Here is a 25,250-nt window from a genome sequence, read left to right as displayed (position 1 = left end):
AGCAAAAAACCCCCTTCCTGGCTGCATTTGTCGACTTAAACAAGGCCTTTGATACGGTGAGTAGAGAGGGATTGTACACAGTGCTACAAAGCGTTGGCTGTCCTCCAAAACTCTTACACCTAATTCAACTCTTTCACCTTAATATGAGAGGCTCTGTTGTTTACAACGGTAACACTTCGGCTCCTTTTGAAATGCGTAGGGGAGTAAGACAGGGCTGTGTGTTGGCGCCTACATTGTTTGGAATCTTCTTCTCTGTACTTCTGAAAGTTGCCTTCGGGGACACCACTCAAGGCATACATCTACACACCAGGTCGGATGGTAAACTGTTCAACATCTCACTATTAAAATCCAAAAAATACCGCGAGGATTTGTATGTTGACAGTTTGCTATTTGCCGACGACGCCGCCTTCGTTGCTACGTCACCGGAGGAGCTTCAAAGTATGGTAGACAAATTTAATGCGGCTTGCAAACTCTTTGCAATGTCGATTAATGTCAAGAAGACAGTCGTAATGGCTCAAGGTGCAAATCAAGACCCAACAATACAGTTGGATGATTTGCCTCTGGAAGTTGTTGGAAATTTCTGTTACCTTGGATCAACCGTGACCAATAATCTCTCGCTGGATGCAGAGATTAACATTCGTATTGGCAAGGCATCTACGATGTTCGGGAAGCTCAGTACAAGAGTATGGGATAATAAACATCTAACCATAAACACAAAGATAATTGTTTACCAGACATGTATTTTGTCCATGCTCTTGTACGGAGCTGCGACTTGGACTTCTTGCAGTGCTAGGAAGATACTATTTATGCCGATATTAGTAGATATTGTATTATTCGAGTTCGAATTCTATTGAACTCAGCGACACTTGACTTGAGTATAAGGTGAGAGACGGATGGCAACTGCAGCTGCGTTAGAGCCGCTACAGACGGACTGCAACTTGTATGGAAACTGCACGCCGACTTTGCAGTTGGCGTATACAAATTGCAGCCGGGTTGCAGTCCGTCTGTACCGGCCCTTACTGTGACGACATTACTGCTACGGCGTAGACGCGGCCGCTGTAACTGTCAATTTCCTTCATAAACGTTCGCCGCCGCATTACTGTCAGTACTGTCACGATTCGGACAGTCAATCCGTCACACATTTTATTTAGGCAATTGACATTGACAATGCCTTCTTCAAGACCTCAGCAGTAATGCCGCCCCGCCACAGTAATGCGGCTGCAGTTGCCCATCCCAATGTCACCTTAAAGGTGACAGTCCATTTCCAACGACAGCTGCACTACTGTTCATTTTACTATGGAAATTGTCAATAACACCGACGCGTTCAGTACCAGTAGTGCAGCTGCGGTCAGAAATGGAATGTTACCATTATAGTCGCGCACAACGCGCAACGGTGGAACCAGTTGCACTTTTGTATTCAACGTGGATCTTCTTTAAATGCCATATAATTTGATCTAAAGAGTCTAAAGTTAATGAATATTGTGTGCGTTTGACACAGGACTAATTGAAACTAGAAACCGCAAGTTGTATATCGAGAGAGAGTAATCGTGCCTTTAGTTAGTGTGTCTATCGTTCAACATGTCAACAATATAAGCCAGCCGTCAGCGAGCAAAGCGATTGGTGACGCAACACAACCTTATTCCCATACACTCAATGTAGATAATGGGGATACTGCTGATAGGCTTGTCTATAATCAGCTTCACTAGTGATTTAGCAAAGTGGTATTCTTATTTATCATGAGAGCTGAGATGTCATACACATAGATGGAAGAAACACAGAATACGCAGATGGATAGAGTTCGCTTCTAGGAGGTGTTAAAATATAAATTGTTCGTGGCTCTATAATCTTGCAATCTTTGGCCACCATCTGTGTATTCTACACGGGGAGATTGATTGTGAGGCCTGATAGCAGACCCACTGAGCCACTATCGCAAACATGACGTGACTCTTTAGATGGGTGTTTCACACTGCGCCTATTAGCCTCTTCTGCCTGTGGATTTCTAGCCAATCTTCATCGTGTTTGCTAGAAAATCGTGCACATCTAACAATATTTTCTGTTCTATCATCATCTAATTATCTTCTACTGCTGGATACAGTACTCCATCCCTTGCTCTTCTCATCCATCGTATCTAGTGTACCTACTCCCGCAATGTTTGGACAATTTTGTAGAATGCCTACCACACACATGCCATATACTTACACTACGACTACCAGTATATGGTCCATATCCCAAATCTTCACTCCATCGACCATCCCTTCTGATACTTCTATAGTTTGATATTCTTGAGTAACGCTTGGCTAATTGACCTGTGTATATAAATAGGGGCATCCCACGAATTAGATTTTCGCCGGCTTACATTGAAACAATTAAATACCTTTCATCCCTTAAATGTGAAAGACAAATGGCCAAATTTAGATCCGCCTTGTCTATGGTATGTTTAACCCCCCACCTCAATAAGTATAACCCACCAGCTGTATCTACGCAACTAATATACACAACAATTCGAAAACCAAATAAAGCTGACCGAAGCGGTAATTAGAAATAATTATTGCAGGCATGCTGTAATACCTGGCTAATTATTTGTTTCCGCTAAAAGAATGCTTCCCTAGCGTTTCGTACATACATATTGAGTCATAATTAGGTACTTATATTAGTTTGTTTAAGTAGTTGTGGAGTAATGCGAAGCTACATTGTAGTCATCAATGAGGCCTATATAATAGAACCGCCCCTAATCATAACTGCCGCTCATTTTAATTGTCGACGAGAATTATTGCACCACGTATAATCGGAATTGGGATTACACGAAGTTATGTAACTGTCTAATAAAATTAGTAAAGTGCAAATCCTTACAACAGTTCTGTTATAAATGTCGAGATGTCCCTTTTAAGTAACATGCTAATACATAACATACGTAAGGGCCGTTGTACTTAATAAGTTTATACTGTTTAAATATGCCAATAAAAACAAAAAGGTGTAAAATTTCGTCAAACGAGTGGTACAAACAATACATACACACGAAAAACATTGTCCTCCATACTCCACCAGTCGGTTAATCGTATCATGGCCAAGTCGAAGAACGTTCCATACATTAGCTGTTTTAATTACCTCCTATGCTATCAGCGAGCGTTTCCTTGCTTACATATTTTTAGGGTTCCGTGCCCAAAGGGTAAAACGGGACCCTATTACTAAGACTCCGCTGTCCGTCCGTCCGTCCGTCCGTCCGTCTGTCACCAGGCTGTATCTCACGAACAGATAGACAGTTGAAATTTTCACAGATGATGTATTTCTGTTGCCGCTATAACAACAAATACTAAAAACAGAATAAAATAAAGATTTAAGTGGGGCTCCCATACAACAAACATGATTCTTGACCGAAGTTAAGCAACGTCGGGCGGGGTCAGTACTTGGATGGGTGACCGTTTTTTTTTGCCGTTTTTTGCATTATGGTACGGAGCCCTTCGTGCGCGAGTCCGACTCTCACTTGCCCGGTTTTTTTTATTTTACTCAGTTATTTAACATATTAAATAATATAAACTTACATTAAAAAACGGATTGAAATTAATCGGCAATAATTAAGTTCAATCAGAAGTATGCGGAGTCTGCCATTTGCGTTACCACATCCTGTCCCATGCTATTACAGCCTTGATTTAAAGGCATTATAGAATAATGCTGAGATATATTCGCTTTTTCAAGCTGTACGTGCTTAATTAAAGTTCCCAAGCACTTTATTACCTAGTAAGTTTTAGTTAACAATAAAAAAACAAAGATGCCACAAGAGCCAATTAAGTGTCAGTTTCGTTTCCCCGCCAACCTCAAATCATACAACACGTCCTGAGGTGCACATTATCACGCGATAATAGCCTTTATTACTACGAGATAATGATCTCATCCCATATGCACGACAAGAGTTACGTTACCGCATTATGTAATAACAGAAACAGACATCTAACTTATAAGGACTAGCAATCACTATATAAAATTGCGTTCCTCTCTTGATAGTTTATGTACAATAACCTCATCCCCCCGGAACCAATTTTGGATATTTACAAAAAAGGCCCTTATTTCAGAGCAATCCAGATTTATAATAAGCTGCCAAACGATATAGGAAATATAAAAAACCTTAACCCATTCGTGTCAAAACTAAAACTACTTTTAATATCGAAGGCATAATATTCGGTCCAAGAGTTTATGGAGGATAAATTTTCATAAGTATAAGTACTACTAATAATTATTAATTCTTAACAATATTATTAACCCTTTTTGTAAAATAAGTTAACATAGGACTTACTTAATACAAGAAATAAGCTAGGATAAAGTTGTTATCATTTAGGATTTTTATTTATCTTATGTAACAGTATTATGTATTGTTACAGTTAAGTAACACTATTTAGTTTAAAAAAATGTTCCATAAATAACTAGACATAAGATTAATTTGCAATGCCCTACCAGGGTGCCATGTGTTCTAAAATTTTTTATTGTAACAACTTTATTATGTACCATGGTTCGCAATAAAGGATTCTATTCTATTTTATTCTATTCTATGTAGATGGTGTCATATTGACGAGGTCGTAGTTCCATGTTGTACAGTTCTAAGTATTTATTTAATCGTATGGCAACATATAGTAGTAGAAACAGTCTACTAGTAAATAAAATTACACAAAGACCAGTAAGCCACTTCATGGCTTTGTGGTCGCTCAGGGTGATCTTGAGGAGGACCGGGGTCAGTCTTGTATTATATATTATATGGTTTCGATAGCTTCAGTATATGACTGAAAACCATACTGTTTGTGTACATGATGTTTGTGTGTACATAATGTTTGTGTTTGTATGTTCGCGATAAACTCAAAAACTACTGAACGGATTTTCATGCGGTTTTCACCTATATTATAGTGATTCTTGAGAAAGGTTTAGGTGTGTAATTTGTTTAGGTTTACCCGTGCGAAGACGGGGCGGGTCACTAGTTTATACTATGACATAATGCACAAGACGGTACAAGAACTCGATTTCTAAAGCGATTGACAGTCTGTTTTTAACTTGTCTCAAGTAATAGTTGCACAAACCCAACGGACGACAACAAATACATATGTGTAGCATCCTTAGCGAAATGCTGTAACACTAGGTAGTTGGAAATGCAACACGCGTTTTAGTAGAGAAGTGGACGAAGGTCGACGGGGCAAGCCGGAGTTATATCATCCTTAACTAACTGCAATCGAGATAATGCATTCCGATGAGCTTTTTGAATAATGAAAAGTCTATTTCAAACTTTAACAACAAAAAATTATAAGCGATTTTAATATACTCATCATCACTGTAGTTTAATTATTGTCATTTTCATCATATAATTATTACTTTAGCTTTACTATAACATATTGAATTCAACAGCGCATTGGCGCTAGCTGCAATGCTGTAAAATTATCCCTGAATAAATATCAAATATTTTTGTTAGCTGGGCCCAAAGTTAACAAAAAAATGTTGGCACCCGATTTTTTTTTTCTATGTATTCGTAATTAGAATCGTTAGTGTATTTAATCAAGAAAAACGAAAGTCACACACATAAAAGTAACAACGTGCCAGTGGGAAAAGACAATAAAGAAGATTTTCGTAATTTTCTGAAAATCGAAATCGTTAGTTGTAAGGAAATCCCTAATGATTACGTTCTGAGATTTTGTCACTATATTTTTAAATTTAATCAATAGGTAAGTATGCCAATAAAACGAATGTTCAGTGGCTCATTGAGCAATAGGATGATTATCTAATTGCTATTGCGCTTGTTACTTCAGACGACCTTTGCAAACGAGTATACTCGTACTAAATGTTTTTTGAATTTTGTCACTTACTCACTTGCAATATTTTTTTCACCTCAGCAGCTACATATGTAGATTATTGTAAAAAAAAAACTTTTCTCACCACGTAGCGTAGCTTATCATATTGCATATTGCGGTGTCTAATAGAAACATTATATCATATATATACGAATATACATAAAATATGTACCTAGTAATTAACATGCTATTTAGAAAGGATGAAGAAACAAATCTTTATGACTTAAGTACTAAAACAAGATATGCCTACCGCAAGCCACATATTTATAGCTTTTAATGTTGCAAAATAGGTAACCAAAGTATTGATTTCTTACCAGACTAAAATACAGAATACGTACATAAAACACGTACTTAAATTACTACGAATATTAAACTAATTTTCTGTTCTGTCGTAAAACTGTCTAAGCTCTTGTTTTACATTAAAACACCCCTTATACACAGTTCCTTACTCTCTTCCAGTACTATGAAGTGAAGCGCCATGGGCATCCTAACGGTGGCCTCAACGGCCGCTACGTCCGCCCTCACCATCGGCGGCATCAGCAAGCTGACCTTCATCCCCGCCATGCTCGCCGCCATGGCCTACTTCAACTACGAGCTGCTGGACCCCGAGAGCCGGCCCTTCAACCAGAAGTACTTAAGGGAACAGTATGACTTCGTCATCGTCGGCGGCGGCTCCGCTGGGGCTGTGATGGCCAACAGGCTGTCTGAGATCGAGGGGTGGAATGTCCTGTTGCTGGAGGCTGGAGGTCATGAGACTGATATAAGCGATGTGCCGTTACTGTCGCTGTATTTGCATAAGAGTAAATTGGATTGGAAGTATAGGTGAGTTTAATAAACGATTTCTTTAATTTAATATTCATCTATAACAATAAGGCTGTGGCCTCAACGGCCGCGACGTCCGCCCTCACCATCGGCGGCATCAGCAAGCTGACCTTCATCCCCGCCATGCTCGCCGCCATGGCCTACTTCAACTACGAGCTGCTGGACCCCGAGAGCCGGCCCTTCAACCAGAAGTACTTAAGAGAACAGTATGACTTCGTCATCGTCGGCGGCGGCTCCGCTGGGGCTGTGATGGCCAACAGGCTGTCTGAGATCGAGGGGTGGAATGTTATGTTGCTAGAGGCTGGAGGTCATGAGCAAAGAATATAATACTCACTAGGAGAAGAACGGTAACTCCATACAAAAAAATGTCCCCAACCGTTTATACGTTTATACTAGTGGCGCCGTCTTTGTGTACCAATGGAACTAAAGTTGACAACCGGTTTAGCCTGGCGGGTATTGGTAGGTAGTAATTCTGTTGATAAACATATTTGTTATCTTCATATCACGAAATATATGCAAGATGCAAATATTACCCCTTGTTTGTGGTATTATCAATTGATTTAAATAAAAGGCATGTTTATGTTTATAACATTATATATATTATTTATTAAAAAATGTTTTACATATAAAAATATACACTGAAAACTGGCAACTTAATAAAAAAATAGACATTAATAAAGCGCATTCACAAAGTTTTCAGTACCTTTTATACAAATAACATTAGGCATGCCTACCTATTACACTTTACACACAGATACACTACACTTTACATACGGCATTTTACACAGATTTCCAACTTGTATTCATACATTTCTTCACGGTTAATTAATACGCTTTCCAGATGCGTTATGACTCGGTTCCTTCTGAACCCACTAAAGTTGTAAATTTCACTGTGGCTGCTTCAACAGCCGTTGCTCCGCATTTAGCACATTTTCTATGTGCATTGCTGTAATCCATGTAGGTACAGACTTACAGTCTTAAGTGGTACGTAGCGGTACACGTTGTATGTATTATTTAAAGAGTTAATAAATAAAATTTTCGTTATGAACTTTAACCACAGCAGTTGGACAGAGTCATTGACAAATATATTTTTTATTATGGTGGGTAGACGTACCTACCCTCCATATATTTTATGAACATTGATAAAGACAGTTGGAAGCAAATATTCATTATAAAACTTAATCGCATGTAATTAAGTTTTAAGCGTTTTAAGTCCCGTTTTATGATGAATATTGTATAAAATTCGTGATAATTTAAATCAGAGTTGGGAGCAATGTTGCTGTAGAAAAATGTTTTTATTTTTATTACTCGCAACTTTTTCCCGGAGGCCAACGCACACATAGAAGATTAAGGCGCACACATGCGCAATTATTTGGGGACATAACTTTCTTAGGAAGTGAACAGGCCTTGGTCATGAGACTGATATAAGCGATGTGCCGTTACTATCGCTGTATTTGCATAAGAGTAAATTGAATTGGAAGTATAGGTGAGTTTAATAAACGAGTTCTTTAATTTAATATTCATATAAAACAGTACGGATATGATGTTTAAACTTTTTTGTCTATCGTGTAATGTAGCACTCTCGCACTTACGCAGTTAAATATGTAGACAACCGAAATTGCAAAATAATCTTCTGCTGATCGTCGCGCAAAACAGTATTATATTCGTAGAAACTTTTCATGATGAGACTAAATATGATCATTTTTTTTCTAGTCTCCCTTTCCTTCAGCTATTCTACCTGATTTCACGGTACTTTAGATAACTGAACTATTATTACACCGTCATTAATTGTAACATTTCATGCTTTTCAGAACACAACCCCAGGATACAGCGTGTCAAGCCATGATCGACAAGCGCTGCTGCTGGACGAAGGGGAAGGTGCTCGGAGGGTCCTCTGTCCTCAACACCATGCTGTACGTAAGAGGGAACCGACGGGACTTCGATCAGTGGGAGTCCTTCGGCAACCCGGGCTGGGGATACGATGACGTACTTCCTTATTTTAAGAAGTCTGAAGACCAAAGGAATCCTTACTTAGCGAGAGACACTAAGTATCATGGCACAGGTAAATATCGTGTTAAAAATTCATACTTTTTGTGGATCATCAGTTTATACATTTACACCAACAAAACTACTGCCCCACGGTCATTAACGCTACGATATTAGTATGGAATCTAACTTCAACAACTTCAATACAGAAGTTTTATAACCGAAAGATGCAACCGAGCTCAAACCGCTTTGAGCGATTCCTACAGATATCATGATATCACAAGCAGTGGGAATAAAATCTGCCGTAAACTGGTGTGCCCTGTTTTCGCAAATCATGTTGATTTATTCGAGTAACGTGACCTGACCTCGCGGCCCTCGTGCTGATAATTCTCGTCTGCAAGTGCACTTTCAACGTCGTCTTGCGACTACAACTTTCAAATTATCTTGCGTCAAGCGCCAGCCATATTAAAAGCTAGGGCGACGCATGCAAGTAATGTTAATTGTTGACTAATGAGAATGCGCTATTGCATGAGCTTAGGGAGTTTAAGCCATGAGGTTGAGGAAGACGCAGGTTAAACATTAAAACGCGATGTTGTTGCATATAACTTCATAATTATATGTAATCAAAGACTTGTGCGTTCGATATTTATATTTATGGTCTTATTAGAGTTTTGATAGTTATGCCCTTTAACTCAATATAAAATATAATCTGGATTTTTTGCGCTTTTCAGGTGGTTACCTCACTGTTCAAGATGCTCCTTATAATACTCCTCTCGGAGCTGCTTTTCTGCAAGCCGGTGAAGAGATGGGATACGACATCGTGGATGTGAATGGTGCGCAGCAGGTCGGCTACGCTTGGTACCAGTTCACCATGAGACGAGGAACTCGGTGCTCCACCGCCAAAGCCTTCCTTAGACCGGTCAGACTCCGACAGAATTTACACATTGCTCTCTTCTCTCACACCACGAAAGTGTTAATCGACAAAGACAGCAAGAGAGCATTCGGTGTCGAATTCATAAGGGATGGACAAAAACAAGTTGTATATGCCAAACGGGAAGTCATACTATCAGCTGGAGCTATTGGATCCCCTCAACTTCTCATGCTTTCTGGCGTCGGCCCCGCGAAAAACCTACAAGAAGTTGGAGTAGAAGTTATCAAAGATTCTCCTGGAGTCGGGGAAAACTTGCAGGATCACATCGCAATTGGCGGTCTTGTTTTTAAAGTAGATTACCCTATAAGCTTAGTCATGAATAGGCTTGTAAATATAAATGCTGCTTTACGATATGCAGTGACGGAGGATGGGCCGCTCACGTCAAGTGTGGGTTTGGAAGTAGTTGCTTTTATAAATACAAAATATGCTAATGGGACTGACGATTGGCCTGATATAGAATTCATGATGACGTCAGCTTCTACTCCTTCCGATGGAGGAACTCAAGTTAAAAAAGCACACGGACTCACGGATGAATTTTACAATGAAGTATTTGGCGAAATCAATAATAAGGACGTTTTTGGTATATTTCCGATGATGCTTCGTCCAAAGAGCAGAGGTTATATTAAATTAAAATCTAAGAATCCCTTGGATTATCCATTAATGTACCACAATTACTTAACGCATCCTGACGACGTTGGAGTACTACGGGAAGGAGTGAAAGCCGCCGTGGCGGTCGCAGAGACCAAAGCCATGAAGCGCTTCGGAGCCAGGTTTCACGACAAGCCTCTTCCGAACTGCAAGCACCTCCCTCTGTACACCGACGAGTACTGGGACTGCCTGATTCGACAGTATACAATGACCATATACCATCTTTCGGGGACAGCGAAAATGGGTCCATCAAGCGACCCAATGGCTGTCGTAGATCCTGAACTAAGAGTATATGGGATTAAAGGATTAAGAGTCATCGACGCTAGCATAATGCCTACTATCACAAATGGAAATATCAATGCACCTACTATTATGATAGCAGAAAAAGGTGCGGATCTTATAAAGGCGAGCTGGAAGGCTTTACCGCACAAACGGGGACGCAGGTCCCTAAAGTGTACTAGATTAGAACAATTAGGAATAAGGAGTAGAAGTAACAGCCCTCTCTGTAGAATAGATAGATGACGATTAAATATCCTGTAGCTAAGTTAATTTAGGCCATAATAATTTTAATAAATACCAAAAGTACATGAGAAAGTATTAGTAGGTTGGGTGACAATATTTCTAGTCTAGAAAACATCGACGAACTGATACTTAAATGTGAAAGAAGCCAAAATGAAATCATAAGATTAAAATTTAGTTAGGGTTAAGACATTTTATAAGTTTGTAAATAAATGTTTAGTGATACCCGGAAGATTTTTATTAATAAATTAAATACACACACCATAATCCTCCAGATGTCTGTGACACCACCGTTGTCAAGTTCAATCCGAATACCGAGCATAACAAACGCAAACAAGCTTGACATTGACATTGATTCACATTCGTTTACTTACTCGACACGTACCTAGATCATTAAATGTACAAGTCATACGCATTTTAAGATAGAAATGCAAAATCATAAGGTGTCTTATCTTGTTTTGAGGTGTATAAAAAAGTTGTGTCATGAAAACATCCCGAAGAACTTACAACTTGTAGTCCATACATATAAGCATCACGCACATCACAAACTTAGTGAAAGTTCCTAAAATACATAGCAGCGCCATCTATTGAGAAAACATTGAACCGTGTTGCAGGAGGCCAATACTAAAGAGCGCTGCTGGTAAACTAATATGCCAAGTGATGATACCAGTTCGAAAAAGATGGCGCTTAGTTCCTTTAACTTTGAAATGATTGTCATTCTTATTTTTATTAACATACCTATTCAATAATTCAATACAGGATTAGCAATAACCGCCTGCAATGGGACATAATCAAATATTTAGTTGCATTTGTTTCTATTATAATTTTATAATCCTTTCTAAACCTGATTTTCTTTGATTGAACACAATACATAATTTAAACCTTGAATTACTTAAGTATTTTTATAAAATAAGTGCCTAAAGATACCATCTGTTATTATTAACGTGACAATATTCAGTGTTGTAAGCCAGTAGGTATCTAGGTATACGAGCCTACTTTCATAATATAATTATGAATATATAAATAATCATTACACCCTCATAACGATGACTTGCTCTTCTTGACAGGTTACCACGCTTCGGACTTGACCAGTTTAGTGTTTCTTTTATTAACATTTTATTAGATAATCTACAATGTTGCAATTGCTCGAGCTGAACCTTCCTCTAAGAGCTAAACATTCTAATGTCGTATCTCGTTATAACTAATCATTGTAATAGCAGTCTTACTCTTTAAGAAATATAGTTCGTAAACGAAGATAGTGAAAGTGTGAGGTGCAACGAAAAGTAAACAAACTTGCAGAGACGCGCGTAATCAGGTAAGTTGTAGTGAAAATCGCGAAATGACTTCCATATTCCATAATCATAAAGTAATCATAGAGTTTCCAGCGGGAAGACGTGATTATTAGCTGGTTACCCCATAAAAACCATGTTTCCGTACAAGCTCGTCAATATAATATTGTAGATGATGTCAGCACACGCCAATTTGAAACGTTTGCAATGCTTCATATTGACGACCGGTCTGGCCTAGTGGGTAATTACCCTGCCTGCGAAGCCGATGGTCCTGGGTTCGAATCCCAGTAAGGGCATTTATTTGTGTGATGAACACAAATATTTGTTCCTGAGTCATGGGTGTTTTCTATGTATATAAGTATGTATTTATCTATATAAGTATGTATATCGTCGCGCCTAGCACCCATAGTACAAGCTTTGCTTAGTTTGGGGCTAGGTTGATCTGTGTAAGATGTCCCCAATATTTATTATTATTATTATTTATTTGTTTTAATTTGGTTTTCTCTCCAGTTGGAGGTGATTTTACTTCCATATTCGCGGGCTTTTGGCCAAACGAATACAGAAGGATATGTAATCCTATCCTAATTTTCTAAAGCTAAGAATTTGCGTACTATCCGACATGTGTTCAATATAACAGCTTTCTGAAGAAGAGTGTAGGTGAGTGGATGTATATCGAGGGTTTTGAGGCTGGTATGCAAAGTGCGAGGGATAACACCGGTAGAGGAAATTATTATTGGGATAGTCTTTACGGTATTCACCCGCCATTGGGTTTTTATCTCTATTGACAAGTCTGCGTATTTACTAATCTTTTCAGTGTGAGTTGGGGTTAGGTTATGTGTGTTGGGTATGGCTACGTCAATGAGATACACAGTTTTTGCAGCTTTATCGTGGAGGGTAATGTCAGGTCTATTGCAATGTATTGTTTTGTCTGTGATGATAGTTCTGTCCCAGTAAAGTTTGTAGTCGGTAGAATCTAAAATAATTTGGGGGGTGTATTTATAGTAAGGGGACCTGTTATTAATAAGGTGGTATTTAAATGCAAGATATTGGCGAATGATAGCTGCAACTTGGTCATGGCGGTGTTTGTAATCGGTCTGGGCTATGGATCGGCATGCTCCTGTAATGTGTTGTATTGTCTCGGATGCAGCATGGCAGCGTCGGCACAAGTCGGTTTGTAAATTACTGTCGCGGATAATATATTTTCTGTAATTCTTAGTATCTATTATTTGATCTTGAATGGCAATGATAAATCCTTCGGTTTCCGGGAATAACTCACCTCTCTTTAGCCACATATTGGACGCCAGCTTGTCGACACTAGGGTTCATCAGGTCGAGTCGGTGTCTACCGTGGAGTGACTTTTGGATCCATGCTTGTTGTTTTTGCTGGTGATCTACTGTTACCTCACTTACCTGTGTCCTGCGGTCGTTTAGGTTCAATGGAGTACATTTTTGATCGGCGTTTACAATAGCTTGATGTATTTCGGAATTATTAGAGCGGTTGTGAAAAAAAATCCTGAGTGAGCTTACCTGTCTGTTGTGAAGATTTTTAATATCAATTAAACCCCTTCCGCCTTCAGATTTTGGTAGGGTCAGTCTCTGGACGCAGCTTCGCGGGTGGTGCTTTCGATATTTGGACATTAAAGTGTTAATTATTCGTTGATGATTACAAAGGTCTGTTTGTGACCATTGTATGATACCGAAAGAGTAGGTTAGAATCGGAACTGCATATGTATTAATTGCCTTGATGGTGTTTCTTGAATTAAGGTAAGTGTTGAGAATTTTGTGCAGTCTGCCTGTAAATTTCTGTTTAAGTGAAGCTTTAGTGATTTTATGGTGGATTTGCTGTGTTTGTTGGTAACCGAGGTATTTGTAACCAGTTTCTTCATCGACAGGGTCTACTTGTTCTCCATTGTTGAGGGTGTAGCTGTTACGTTCTATGTTGCCACCTCGAACTGATTGGATTTTACATTTGTCAATGCCAAACTCCATGTGTATATCTGAAGAAAACGATTGTGTGATATCAGCGAGGTTATGGATATTACATATATTATTACTATAGAGTTTGATGTGGTCCATATACATCAGATGCGATATTGTGTACGGATTACTTTCATAGCAGATTTTATATCCAGATTTGCTGTTGTTTAGTAAAGTGGATAGCGGGTTGAGCGCAAGACAAAACCAAAGCGGACTCAGGGCATCCCCTTGGAAAATTCCTCTGCGGATGTAGATGGGTTCCGTTTCGACGTTAGTGGTATTGCTAATTATTTTCAGAACAGTTGACCAATGTAACATAGTATTTTTTAGGAAGAGTATGATAGAGCTGTGTATTTTGTAGTGCTTAAGGATATGGATTAACCAAGAATGCGGTACTGAGTCAAAGGCCTTTTTATAATCTATGTACATAGTGTAGATGTCTTTTTTGTTTCTCTTAGCTTGTTTGGAGATGATGGCGTCTATTGTAAGCTGTTCTTTGCAGCCTTGGCTGTTTTGGCGGCACCCTTTTTGCTGTTCAGCCAATATATTTATTATTATATAAATGTGTCGCTTAACTTCAAACTTGGGTACCTTAATCCATTCGACCCTCTTAGCAAATATCTACCCTAACTTTTCTTAATACCAAAATCGCATTTCTGACAGATGTATTTACCCGATATTGAAGTTAAGCAACTCAAATATTGTACTGTTTTGTAGCTGTCTACCTATACTCTGGCAAGCCATTCCCATTTAGAAAAATTTGCAAATTTTTAAAAGAAAATCTCGGCAAATTTGAAACTTTAAATTTCTCGCTATTTTCTACTGACAGAATTTCACCACACTACTGTAAAGTTTTAAAAGTTACAATCACGTTAAATGATTATAAGCAGATGTCAATCGGCATGTAAATTATAAGAAAATTTATTGTTGAAGGTTTTTATGGCAGGTCAAAGGGTATCGCTACTGTCGCTTCGACACCGACGATGAGTGATATGTGATAATCAATGTAAATATTAGTGTCCGACCGAAGGTTCGGTTTCGGTTTCGGCCAGTTTCGGCCAAAAAATCATGTTTCGGCTGTAGTTTCGGTTTCGGCCAAAAAACGGCCGAAGCTTTCGGCCGGGCCGAAACTTACGTAATGGTACTTCGGACATAGACCAAAAGTTGGGGAATAAGTAGGACAACAATATTAATACCTACATATACTGATTCATGTATAGGTACAGAAATTAATTGGTTTATTATAAAACACAATTCCACTAATGAGGGCGCCACTCGTCGACCGGCCAGAGCCAGAGCCAAGCCAGTCTTAAGAGGCTGTCGATACCTATAACGCGCACACTGTCTAATCGTATCGGAGTGAATGAGATAGCACTGTCGCACGTAGCCGTTGGCCGAGTATCAGTTAGGCCCGAGTAGAACGAGGTCTTTTTCGCTCTTATTCACTCACTTATTCAGTCATTTTCCTATCTACCTCTAATGGCAAATTTTAAGCGAGGCTAAAGGCTACGCTCAACTAGTGCCGCAAAGTTGATTTTCTCAATAGTTAATATTTTGCGAGGCTGAACAGCTGACTATTGATTAAAACGAAGAAAAATCCCTTAAAAGTGTCCCCAGTACAGTTTTTCATGCGAATGCTCGACCTTAGCCTCACTTTTTACACCAATTTACCTTTGGTTTGTGTTCCACATGTCCTCTACTTCAGCTTAGCTTTTGGCCTCGCTGCGCCATGCTCGCTTTTTAATACAATGGACATTGGTTGGAGTCTGTGCTCAACTACTTATCCTGAACCTGAAGCACGGCTTTGACTTCGCATGAAAGTTCGCCTCACTGGGGCACTTCGGACTTTTAGGCCCAGGTGAAGATCGGTACCCGGCCTTGCGATATTGTTAACAAAAAATTTCGCGCTCGCTGCGCTCGCGTTTTTGGTTGGTTTTTTGGTTGACCCTGTATCTACATGTTAGTTTGACTGATGAATAAATAGAGTTAGACTGAGAAAATTCTGCAATGATTTTGATAGCATACGCAGTGCAACTAGTGCAAATGTTATTTATACGTCACCATTTCATAGAAGTTTTGACGTTTAAAATAACACTTGCACTGCGTGTGTTATCAAAATCGTTGCAGAATTATCTTGGTCTAACTCTAGTAATTTTCTTAAAAAACTGCTTAAGTAACATCAATTTCAAGGACATTGTGTGTTGACAGCCCCATAATATGCGTGTAAAAGCGGTTTTATGACATTTTTTCAACGATTTTAACAAGTCTACAAAAGTTTCGGTTTCGGTTTCGGTTTCGGCCGAAACTAGAGCCAAAGCCGAACATTCGGTTTCGGTTTCGGTTTCGGCAAAAAAACATGTTTCGGTCGGACACTAGTAAATATACAGAAATGTTGCCGAACCATGTTATTATTAGAAAATAGGCAGTGGTCAGATTTACGCTTTTTTATACAACTAACGGTATGGTACAAGTGGGTCGGCCTGATAGTAAGCGAACACCGTAGCTGGCGCTTACTTATCCGAAAGCTTCAGTTCTAAAGCATTATGGTCTCTAGTTGTCCTTGTCATTATGTGCATCCCCAAAAGCTCGGGTAATTTCACTTAGTATCGGAAGCTGAAGACGACGGTTCGAATCCGGCCTTGGTCATTGGAGGGCTTGGTCAATTTGCTTTAGTATATATATATTTAGTATATATCTAATTCAGTTTATATATGAGTCGCTTAACTTTGAACTCGGGTAAATCATCTGTCAGATTATGCGATTTTGGTATTAAGAAAAGGTAATAGGGTAGATATTTGCTGAGAGGGTCGAATGGATTTACCCGAAATCGAAGTTAAGCGACACATAGGTATATTTTTTAAATACTTATATTCGTTAAACTAAAAATCACTACTTGTGATGTAAGGACAACTATGTCTATCTTGCAACAAACCAAACCTGATAACTTGATAAGATCCTCTTAATATTCTTCACAAGAAACAGTTTGTGGTGTAATGAACATAAAACCGCTTACGGCACGGCCGTACTTGTCTAGAAAGGTGTATGTACATCACGGTTACAGTACCCTTACGTCTATGTACAGCAGCGGCATTAGGTAACACCGCACAATACATCTGCTTAGGCAGCGCTTTATCAACATCTCAGTTTATGGGGTCACATTATGCAACAATAATAATGAGTAGGTACCTACACTCAGTGCGACTCAGTAAAATTAGAATATGATACAACTTAAAACAAAAATGCTATGTACCATCACGCTCCGCATTGTTAAGCCATTTATTAGGGCCCCAGCTAAATTGGTTGTTCAATACTTGCGCTATGGAATGTCCAATTTAGCTAGGACCCTAAATGGCTTAACATTCCCGTGTGGTGACTGTACCATCGCCCACACTGTTAACTGTCCATCGGTGGACCTTATTACAAAACGCATAATAAGGTCCACCGATGGACAGTTAAGAGTGTTGCTGTTTGTACATAAGGTATTCAAAAGTTGATCTAAAAGTGTTTGAACTTGAACATAACTATGCTATGGCCCTATGGAGAAACGCAAAATCAATTGTTTCAACTAAATATTACAATACTTGGAGTGATTCAACATTTTTTCAAAACCCATGTTGCGCATTTCAATAATTAACATAAAAGTCACAAGGCCATCGAACTTCATGGATATGTTTCATCACCAACAATTACACGAGTAATTAATATAGATAATTATGATTTTGAAAGAGAAGTGCTGGCAACCTTCGTCAAAATTATTAAATTTGATTGCAAGAAGCTTCACGATTTCACGAAAAATCTTCAAGTAGTTATTTGACTTGCGTGGTTTCAGTTCGGCCGATTAAATAAAAAAGTTATTTGTTATCTATAGATAATCTATAACACTTTAAACTCTCACATTTTGTTGGGTTAGTTAGTAGCACGGGGTCTAATTAGCAACTCGTCTATGGGGCAACTCGTCTAAGACGCAGGTTGTCTAAATCGCAGCTCGTCACATACAACTCATATCAACTCGCCTAAAACAACTGGTCTACACGATTTTTTAAGTAGCAGCTCGTCTAATTAGCTATTTGTCTATATAACGACTCGTCTAAATGGAGACTTGACGAAATCGCATCTGGTCAGCAAAAACTACGCGGAGAGGTGCAGCTCTGGCAGTGATGCCACTTCACACACCGAATTATTTCCAGATGTTCTAGAGTTCTAGACCATTCAAGCGTAAACCTTTGCCACAAAAATAATTTGCCATAAGAAGTCAAAAAGTGGTTGTTGAAAAAATGAAGGATCTGATGAGAACATGTAGTCTTAATAGATATATTAATATATTAATTCTCAACTTAACTAGACGGAGCCCCGCTTCGCGGGGCTCCGTCTGAGAATTCAACATTTTGAGAATTTTCTGGTTAACGGATTTAGCGAGAAAAGTACTATTCAGTAGATCCACATTGTTCAAAATTGGATCAATTGAGAAAAAATATCTCAGTAGAATACATGATGGATCTGGTCAATGGATCTACTGAGAATGATCCTATATTTAGACGAGTTGCGATTTCGTCGAGTCTCCATTTAGACGAGTCGTTATATCGACCAATAGCTAATTAGACGAGCTGATACTTAAAAAATCGTGTGGACCAGTTGCTTTTAGGCGAGTTGATTTATGTAGACGAGCTGCGATTTAGACAACCTGCGTCTTAGACGAGTTGCCCCATAGACGAGTTGCTAATTAGACCCCGTGCTACTAACTCTATTTAAGCTCGGGACACACTTATCCCACGTACGCAACGTATGCAATGCATTATGATATCTGAACCCTGAAATTTGTAGGCTTAGAAACATACTTGTCATACGCAACGCAACGCATGACAAGTATGTTTCTAAGCCTACAACTTTCAGGGTTCAGTACGGCTACCACCAGTTTTGACTAGAGCTCCCGATACACGTGTTACACGCTGACACGGGTACCCGTGTTCTTAAGCCCGCCGGGCTTAAGAACCCGAACTACACGAACCCGCCCGGATTCGGAAACGTTTACACGGGTACCCGTGTACACGGGTACACGGATACACGAAATAACGGATCTTATTTACCCGCCGGTTCGACCCTTCACTCTCGTGTAGCGGAGATTCGTGCTATGAAGACATACGATTGAATATGTGGAAGGTTAGGAAGATTCGATTACCTACTTTGCAGTTTTACTGGATTGATTTGTAATGTCAATAATAGGTAGGTAAGTACAATTTGTTTCAATAATCATAAGATTAAAATTAACAATATCTCAGTAACCGTTGACTTCATTGTTGGTATTTCAATTTCTTCATTGATGTAGTTTTTTGATAATTAAAGTAAACCTAAATACCACCACCACCATGTTACCATTTGTTGGGACGTCAGTCTTTCCGTGACCACAGCTGGTGCAACTCAGCTGAAACGTCGGAATTAAAGGTAAAAACAATGAAATTATATCGCGGTAGACCCGTTTGTGTAATTAAATATGTGTACAAAACGCGAGAGTTTAAAGTGTTATATAAACCTAAATGATTATTTAATACAAAAGTAGATAGTTATGCTTACTGAAACCAGAGTTGGGCATTATTCGAATCATTTTTAATCTAAATAATTATGGTGAGATTAATATTCGCGAATAAACCATTCGTTTAGAATTTCGAATAAGAAATGAATTATTCGAATAAATTACACGAAGGATTTTTGTAATACACACTCAGATGGCAAATCTGAATAGGTATGCAACTGCAGCGTATTTTAGAGCCAAGGAAAATTTTGAGAAAGGCCCCAACTGACCGTCGCCATCCATGGTGGGGACAAATGGGAATTGTTTATATGCAGCGCCTATTCCCATTTGTTCCCGGCCGGGACAAGTGAGAATACATCCGATATTTGTGTAAAATATTATTATGTAGGGTCTACCCATATGTTCCCCGCGGAGATAAATGGGAATTCACCCATTATTGGTAATTATTAGTAATATGGGAATACACCAATAATGGGTGCATTATTGGTGTATTCCCATTTGTCTCCAATTCATGTGACCTACGCCATGCACGAGGCGGGGACAAATGGGAATGTTTATATGAATTTTGGTGTTCCCATTTGTCCCCGATATTGGCGTTGCCATTTGTCCCCACCTCAAAATATTTCTATGCAGCGTTCTTCTCCATAAGTTTCTCGCGGGAACAAATGGGAATACACTCTTTATTGGTGTATTCCTATTTGTTCCTGCCCTACGTGACCGCCGCCATACGTGAGGCGGAGACAAATGGGTACGATTTATATGCAGCACCTATTCCATCAGTTCCCGACGTAGACAAATGGGAATACATCCGAAAATTGTGTTCCCAATTATCCCCACCCCAATAAGGTGGGGAAAAATGGAATATATTTTTATGCAGGGTCTTCACATATGTTCCCCGCGGAGACAAATGGGAATTCGACCATTATTGGTAATGACGGGTGCATTATTTGTGTATTCCCATTTGTCCCCGATTCACGTGACCTACACCATACATGAGGCGGGCACAAATGTGCATGTTGTATATGAGTTTTGGTGTTCCCATTTGTCCCCGATATTGGTGTTCCCATTTGTCCCCGAGGCGGAGACAATTGGGTACGATTTATATGCAGCACCTATTCCATCAGTTTCCGACGTAGACTAATGGGAATACATCCGAAAATTGTGTTCCCAATTATCCCCACCCCAATAAGGTGGGGAAAAATGGAAAATATTTTTATGCAGGGTCTTCACATATGTTCCCCGCGGAGACAAATGGGAATTCACCCATTATTGGTAATGATGGGTGCATTATTGGTGTATTCCCATTTGTCCCCGATTCACGTGACCTACGCCATACATGAGGCGGGGACAAATGGGAATGTTTTATATGAGTTTTGGTGTTCCCATTTGTCCCCGATTTTGGTGTTCCCATTTGGTGCCGATACAAAAGATTTCTATGCAGCGTCTTTTCCCAAATGTCTCTCGCGGCGTGGACAAATAGGAATTCTTCCGAAAATGGTGTGTTCCCATTTGTCCCCACACCAATAAGGAGGGTACAGATGGGAAATATTTATATGCAAATCCTATCACTTCTGTACCCGGCGGGGACAAATGGGAATACATCCGAAAATGGTGTGTTCCCTTTTGTCCTTACAAAAATAAGGTGGGAACAAATGGGAAATATTTATATGCGGCTTCTTTTCCTATATGTTCCCCGCGGGGACAAATGGGCATACACCCATTATTGGTTATAATGGGTGCATTATTGATGTAATCCCATTTGTCCCCTATCCACGTGACCTACGCCATACATGAGGGACAAATGGAAATGTTTTATATGCAGCGCCTATTCCCATCGGGGAACAATAAGAATACACCCGTTAATGGTGTGTTCCTATTTGTTCCTGCTTCAATGAAGTGGGGACAAATGGGAAAGATTGTTTGTGATTTCCCACATGTTCCCGAAGGGGACAAACGGGAATACCCCCATTATTGGTGTATTTCCAGTTGTTCTCGCCCCACGTGACCGCCAATACATGAGGCGTATTCCCAGTTTCCACACCTCAAATCAACCAACCAGATAAACCGATAGAAAACATTTTCTTTTTACTATTGGGATATAAAACAGCTAAATAGTTATTTTGTAAGCTAACTATTCGACAATATTATTCGCAAATAATTTATTCGTAGGCTATTTTATTCGCCGAATAAATTATTCGCGAATGAATTGAACACGAATGATTATTCGAAAAAATTATTCGTCATTCGCGAATGATTTGGTAATTCTCATTCGTAATTCGTCATTCAAATGAATTTTGCCCATCTCTGACTGAAACTACCACGAACGGAATATGTTATATTTTCCTTTAACAAAATCGCATTTTGCTCACTGTTAGCAAAGTACCCTTGTTCGAGCTGCTGAGGTGAAAAATAAATTAAATTGGTACAACACATATCAATCACATTGAACATCCATATATACATTACTACAATCTCCGCTACACGCCAAGGACGGGTTAGGCCCGCGTGTATTTAAGGTCCGTTTCACCGTGTACACGGGTACACGGGTACCCGGATACACGGATTTTAATTACACGTGTGCACGACTACACGTGTAGAACGGGTCAGAAAACCGTGTACGTGTAGTTCGGAAACGGGTACCGAACACGTGTACACGAAACCCGGACACGACCGCGAGCCCTAAGTTTTGACATTGACAGATTAACTCGCGTCTACGTAAATTACTTTCTATACATCTCGCTTGCACTAATATGCGAGTACGAGCGAGATGCATAGAAAGTAAGTTACTTAAACGTGAGTGAATATGTCAATGTTAAAACTGGTGGTAGTGCTTCTGATTGTCATAATGCATTGCATTCGTTGCGTACGTGGGATAAGTGTGTCCCTGACTTTAATTAGACGAACGGGTCAACCGCGATATTATTTCATTGTTTTTACCTTAAATTCGGTCGAAAATTAAGGTAAAAACAATGTAATTATATGCAAATATTTAAAGTGTCGTTTGCTACCTAAAAGGTTATAATTTTGCACAATAGGGTATTTGACTACTAGTCAAATCAGTTTCTTTTTTCGAACTGTCAAAACGGTTTTGCTCCTATGAAATTTATATGAAACACTAGCATGTGACGTCACAATCAAATTACCTACACTTTATAGTTTTATACGGGTTTAAAAATAGAAATTGTGTCTAAAAATAACTGCTGTCTACGTTTCTCTGTTAATCTTCTGGTGCTTTATTCCATTCATGGTGTAAAATAATTTATTAAAAATACAGTCAAATACCCAATTGGTCTAAAACTGTGGTTCTTAGTTTAACCAGCCGCAAGAATGCAAGAGGAAATATCACAGGCAAGCTCGTCGGACAAATGACGTTCATACATTTCCGACATTGAAAGGTCAATCATTCTCTTTAGATCCAGTCGATAGATCCAAAATGGATCTAGTGAGAAAAGTTTTTCTTCTTAGATCCAACTTCTTTCCGATGCATCTATAGAGAAGTTTTTTTAGTAAGTAATAGATCCAGTTGAAATGATAAACGGATCTAGTGGGAATTTTTTTTTATCGCAAGATCCAATTTTTACTTACGTTATTGTATCAATCAGAAATTCTCTATCTTGTTAATTCTAATTGAAAGGAAGGATATATCCAATATAATTGTCAGCGCTGGTGGCCTAGCTGTTTGTCGTGCGGTAATGAATATGGAGGTTCCTTCGGGATGCAACTCCCGAGGGTTCCTTTTAGTTCCGGTATTTTTTGGGAAGCAACCGTCGGGTCCCTTTGGAATGAAACCGCCAAAAGCTAAGATCGGGAGAATTAGATCTAAAATGACGTAATGTTTAAACTAATAAATAATAGTTTTTTTATACACTTCGATGGCGGCAAACAATAATACGGCCCGCTTGGTGGTAAGCAGTTACCGTAGCTTATGGACGCCTGCAACACCAGAGGTATTACATGCGCGTTGCCGACCCTAGCAAGCCGCACCCTCGTTGAGCTCTGGCAACCTTACTCACCGGCAGGAACACACACTACGAGTATGAGTAGGTTCTAGTGTTATTTGGCTGCGGTATTTTGTAAGGTCAACAGTCACTGCGAACGTTTGATATGTTACTAGGTACTCAAGAGGCTTAAGAACCCGCTGGCAATATGCCGCCTCCATACAATAGAAGTTACGCTCTCATGTTCAAATGGCATGCTGATATAACATGAAACTTGGCATATTTAAGCATTACAGTAACATATATTTTTTTAATTAGCCTATAGGAGTGTCCCACTGCTGGGCAAAGGCCTCCCCTCTTTTCCGCCATTTGGGCCTATCCGATGCACAATCCCGCACATATATCAGTTCTAAAAATTGTAATAGATATTAATAATCGGCCAAGAGCATGTCGAGCCATGCGCAGTGTAGGGTTTCGTAGTTACCAATTGTGACAGTCAAGAATGACGCTCCCCATAATACACTACGCTCAAACCATCCTATCCCAGATATCTAAAGCCGAGTAGAAAGTACAATATAGATAGGGCTACATAATTACATATACAAGTATAACCCCTTCCCCTTCCGAAGTACCTACGTATATTATCTCCTTAAACGACCACACCTTATTAGAGAGGGTTATCTAGAAGACAAATTATCTTGTAGTACTAAACTAATGATGCTTTCCTGTTTTCCTTTGCACCACTTGTAAATAGGGTTGCCAGATCGAAAGGCGCTATTATCGGGAAAAAATATAAATTTTTCGGGATTTTGGGACTTAAGTCGGGAAAAAAAAACATTCAAATTAAAGTAATTGTATTAAAAACAACGATATTTTATATTATTGGCACTACGTAAGCTACGCGCTCGACGCGGATCGCTCGCCCGCTCGACGACAGTTCGGAACATGAAATTATTGCTTTACATCGTGAAGCTGTTTTTCGGGACAATTTTCCCTTCGTCGGGAATCGGGAACACATGCTAAAAATCGGGAGAATCCCGCCAAATCCCGACCATCTGGCAACCCTACTTGTAAACGCCTTATATCCAGACTGTAACTTATTAGTCTTATTACATCCATTATATGCATAGATTGCATCGTTCGCATTAGTGTTTGTTTTATAATATAACAATAACGCATAAATAACACACTAGCAACATTTGTTATTTTGTCATTCGCCTGCTCAAAATCTGTTCTATTGCGTATAGTTGCGAAATCTTTTATTCTTGTCTAAATTGGTGACATTAAATGATTTTCAATCTCTGTTTTCAAAGAGTACTCCTTGCCAGTAAAATAAATAAAATAAAAACCACTGAGAATCTGCAACATGGCGAAGGCCAAATAATATAGAATATTGTCACTTTTTAGGGTCGGCCTAAGAGGAGATGGCGGGACGACCTGGACACATTTCTCAGCAACTGGACGGATGCTGCAGTTAATCGGGAGGATTGGAAGTCTAGGGGGGAGGCCTTTGTCCAACAGTGGGACACCCCTCTCGTTAAAAAAAAATATCAGGACCGTTAACCACGTTTAATGGTACTGCACTGCCCGGGAATATTCACAGGATATACATTTCTTTCTTGAGACGTCTGATAATGTGATCAAAACTCAATAAAAAAAGTACATTAAAACGCTGTTTCACAATTGATGGAGTTCCGGCATTAATGGAGCACGCGTTAAATTTGCTCGTAATGACGGATAATCCTAAATAAGGTCGCTAAATAAATTTCCGGCGCGCGGGTAAACGCTCGAG

The 25,250-nt window shown here is 39.3% G+C and overlaps 2 protein-coding genes across 3 annotated transcripts in view; one reads left to right on the top strand and one right to left on the bottom strand.

Annotated features, from left to right (window-relative positions):
* The window catches only part of LOC134800209 (flotillin-2), a 395,117-nt gene that overhangs the window by 135,971 nt on the left and 233,896 nt on the right, over window positions 1–25,250 (bottom strand). The window lies entirely within an intron of this gene.
* LOC134800176 (glucose dehydrogenase [FAD, quinone]) lies at window positions 6,288–10,922 on the top strand. The gene is made up of 3 exons (XM_063772660.1): window positions 6,288–6,644; window positions 8,456–8,706; window positions 9,362–10,922. The coding sequence occupies exons 1-3, from the start codon at window positions 6,301–6,303 to the stop codon at window positions 10,729–10,731; spliced, it is 1,965 nt and encodes a 654-aa protein (XP_063628730.1). The 5' UTR covers window positions 6,288–6,300; the 3' UTR covers window positions 10,732–10,922.

The sequence above is a fragment of the Cydia splendana genome, chromosome 19, assembly GCF_910591565.1.
Source record: "Cydia splendana chromosome 19, ilCydSple1.2, whole genome shotgun sequence".
In the NCBI taxonomy this organism is placed as follows: Eukaryota; Metazoa; Arthropoda; class Insecta; order Lepidoptera; family Tortricidae; genus Cydia; species Cydia splendana.
Note: the sequence above shows the minus strand (reverse complement) of the source record. Positions and strands in the feature narration are given on the sequence as shown.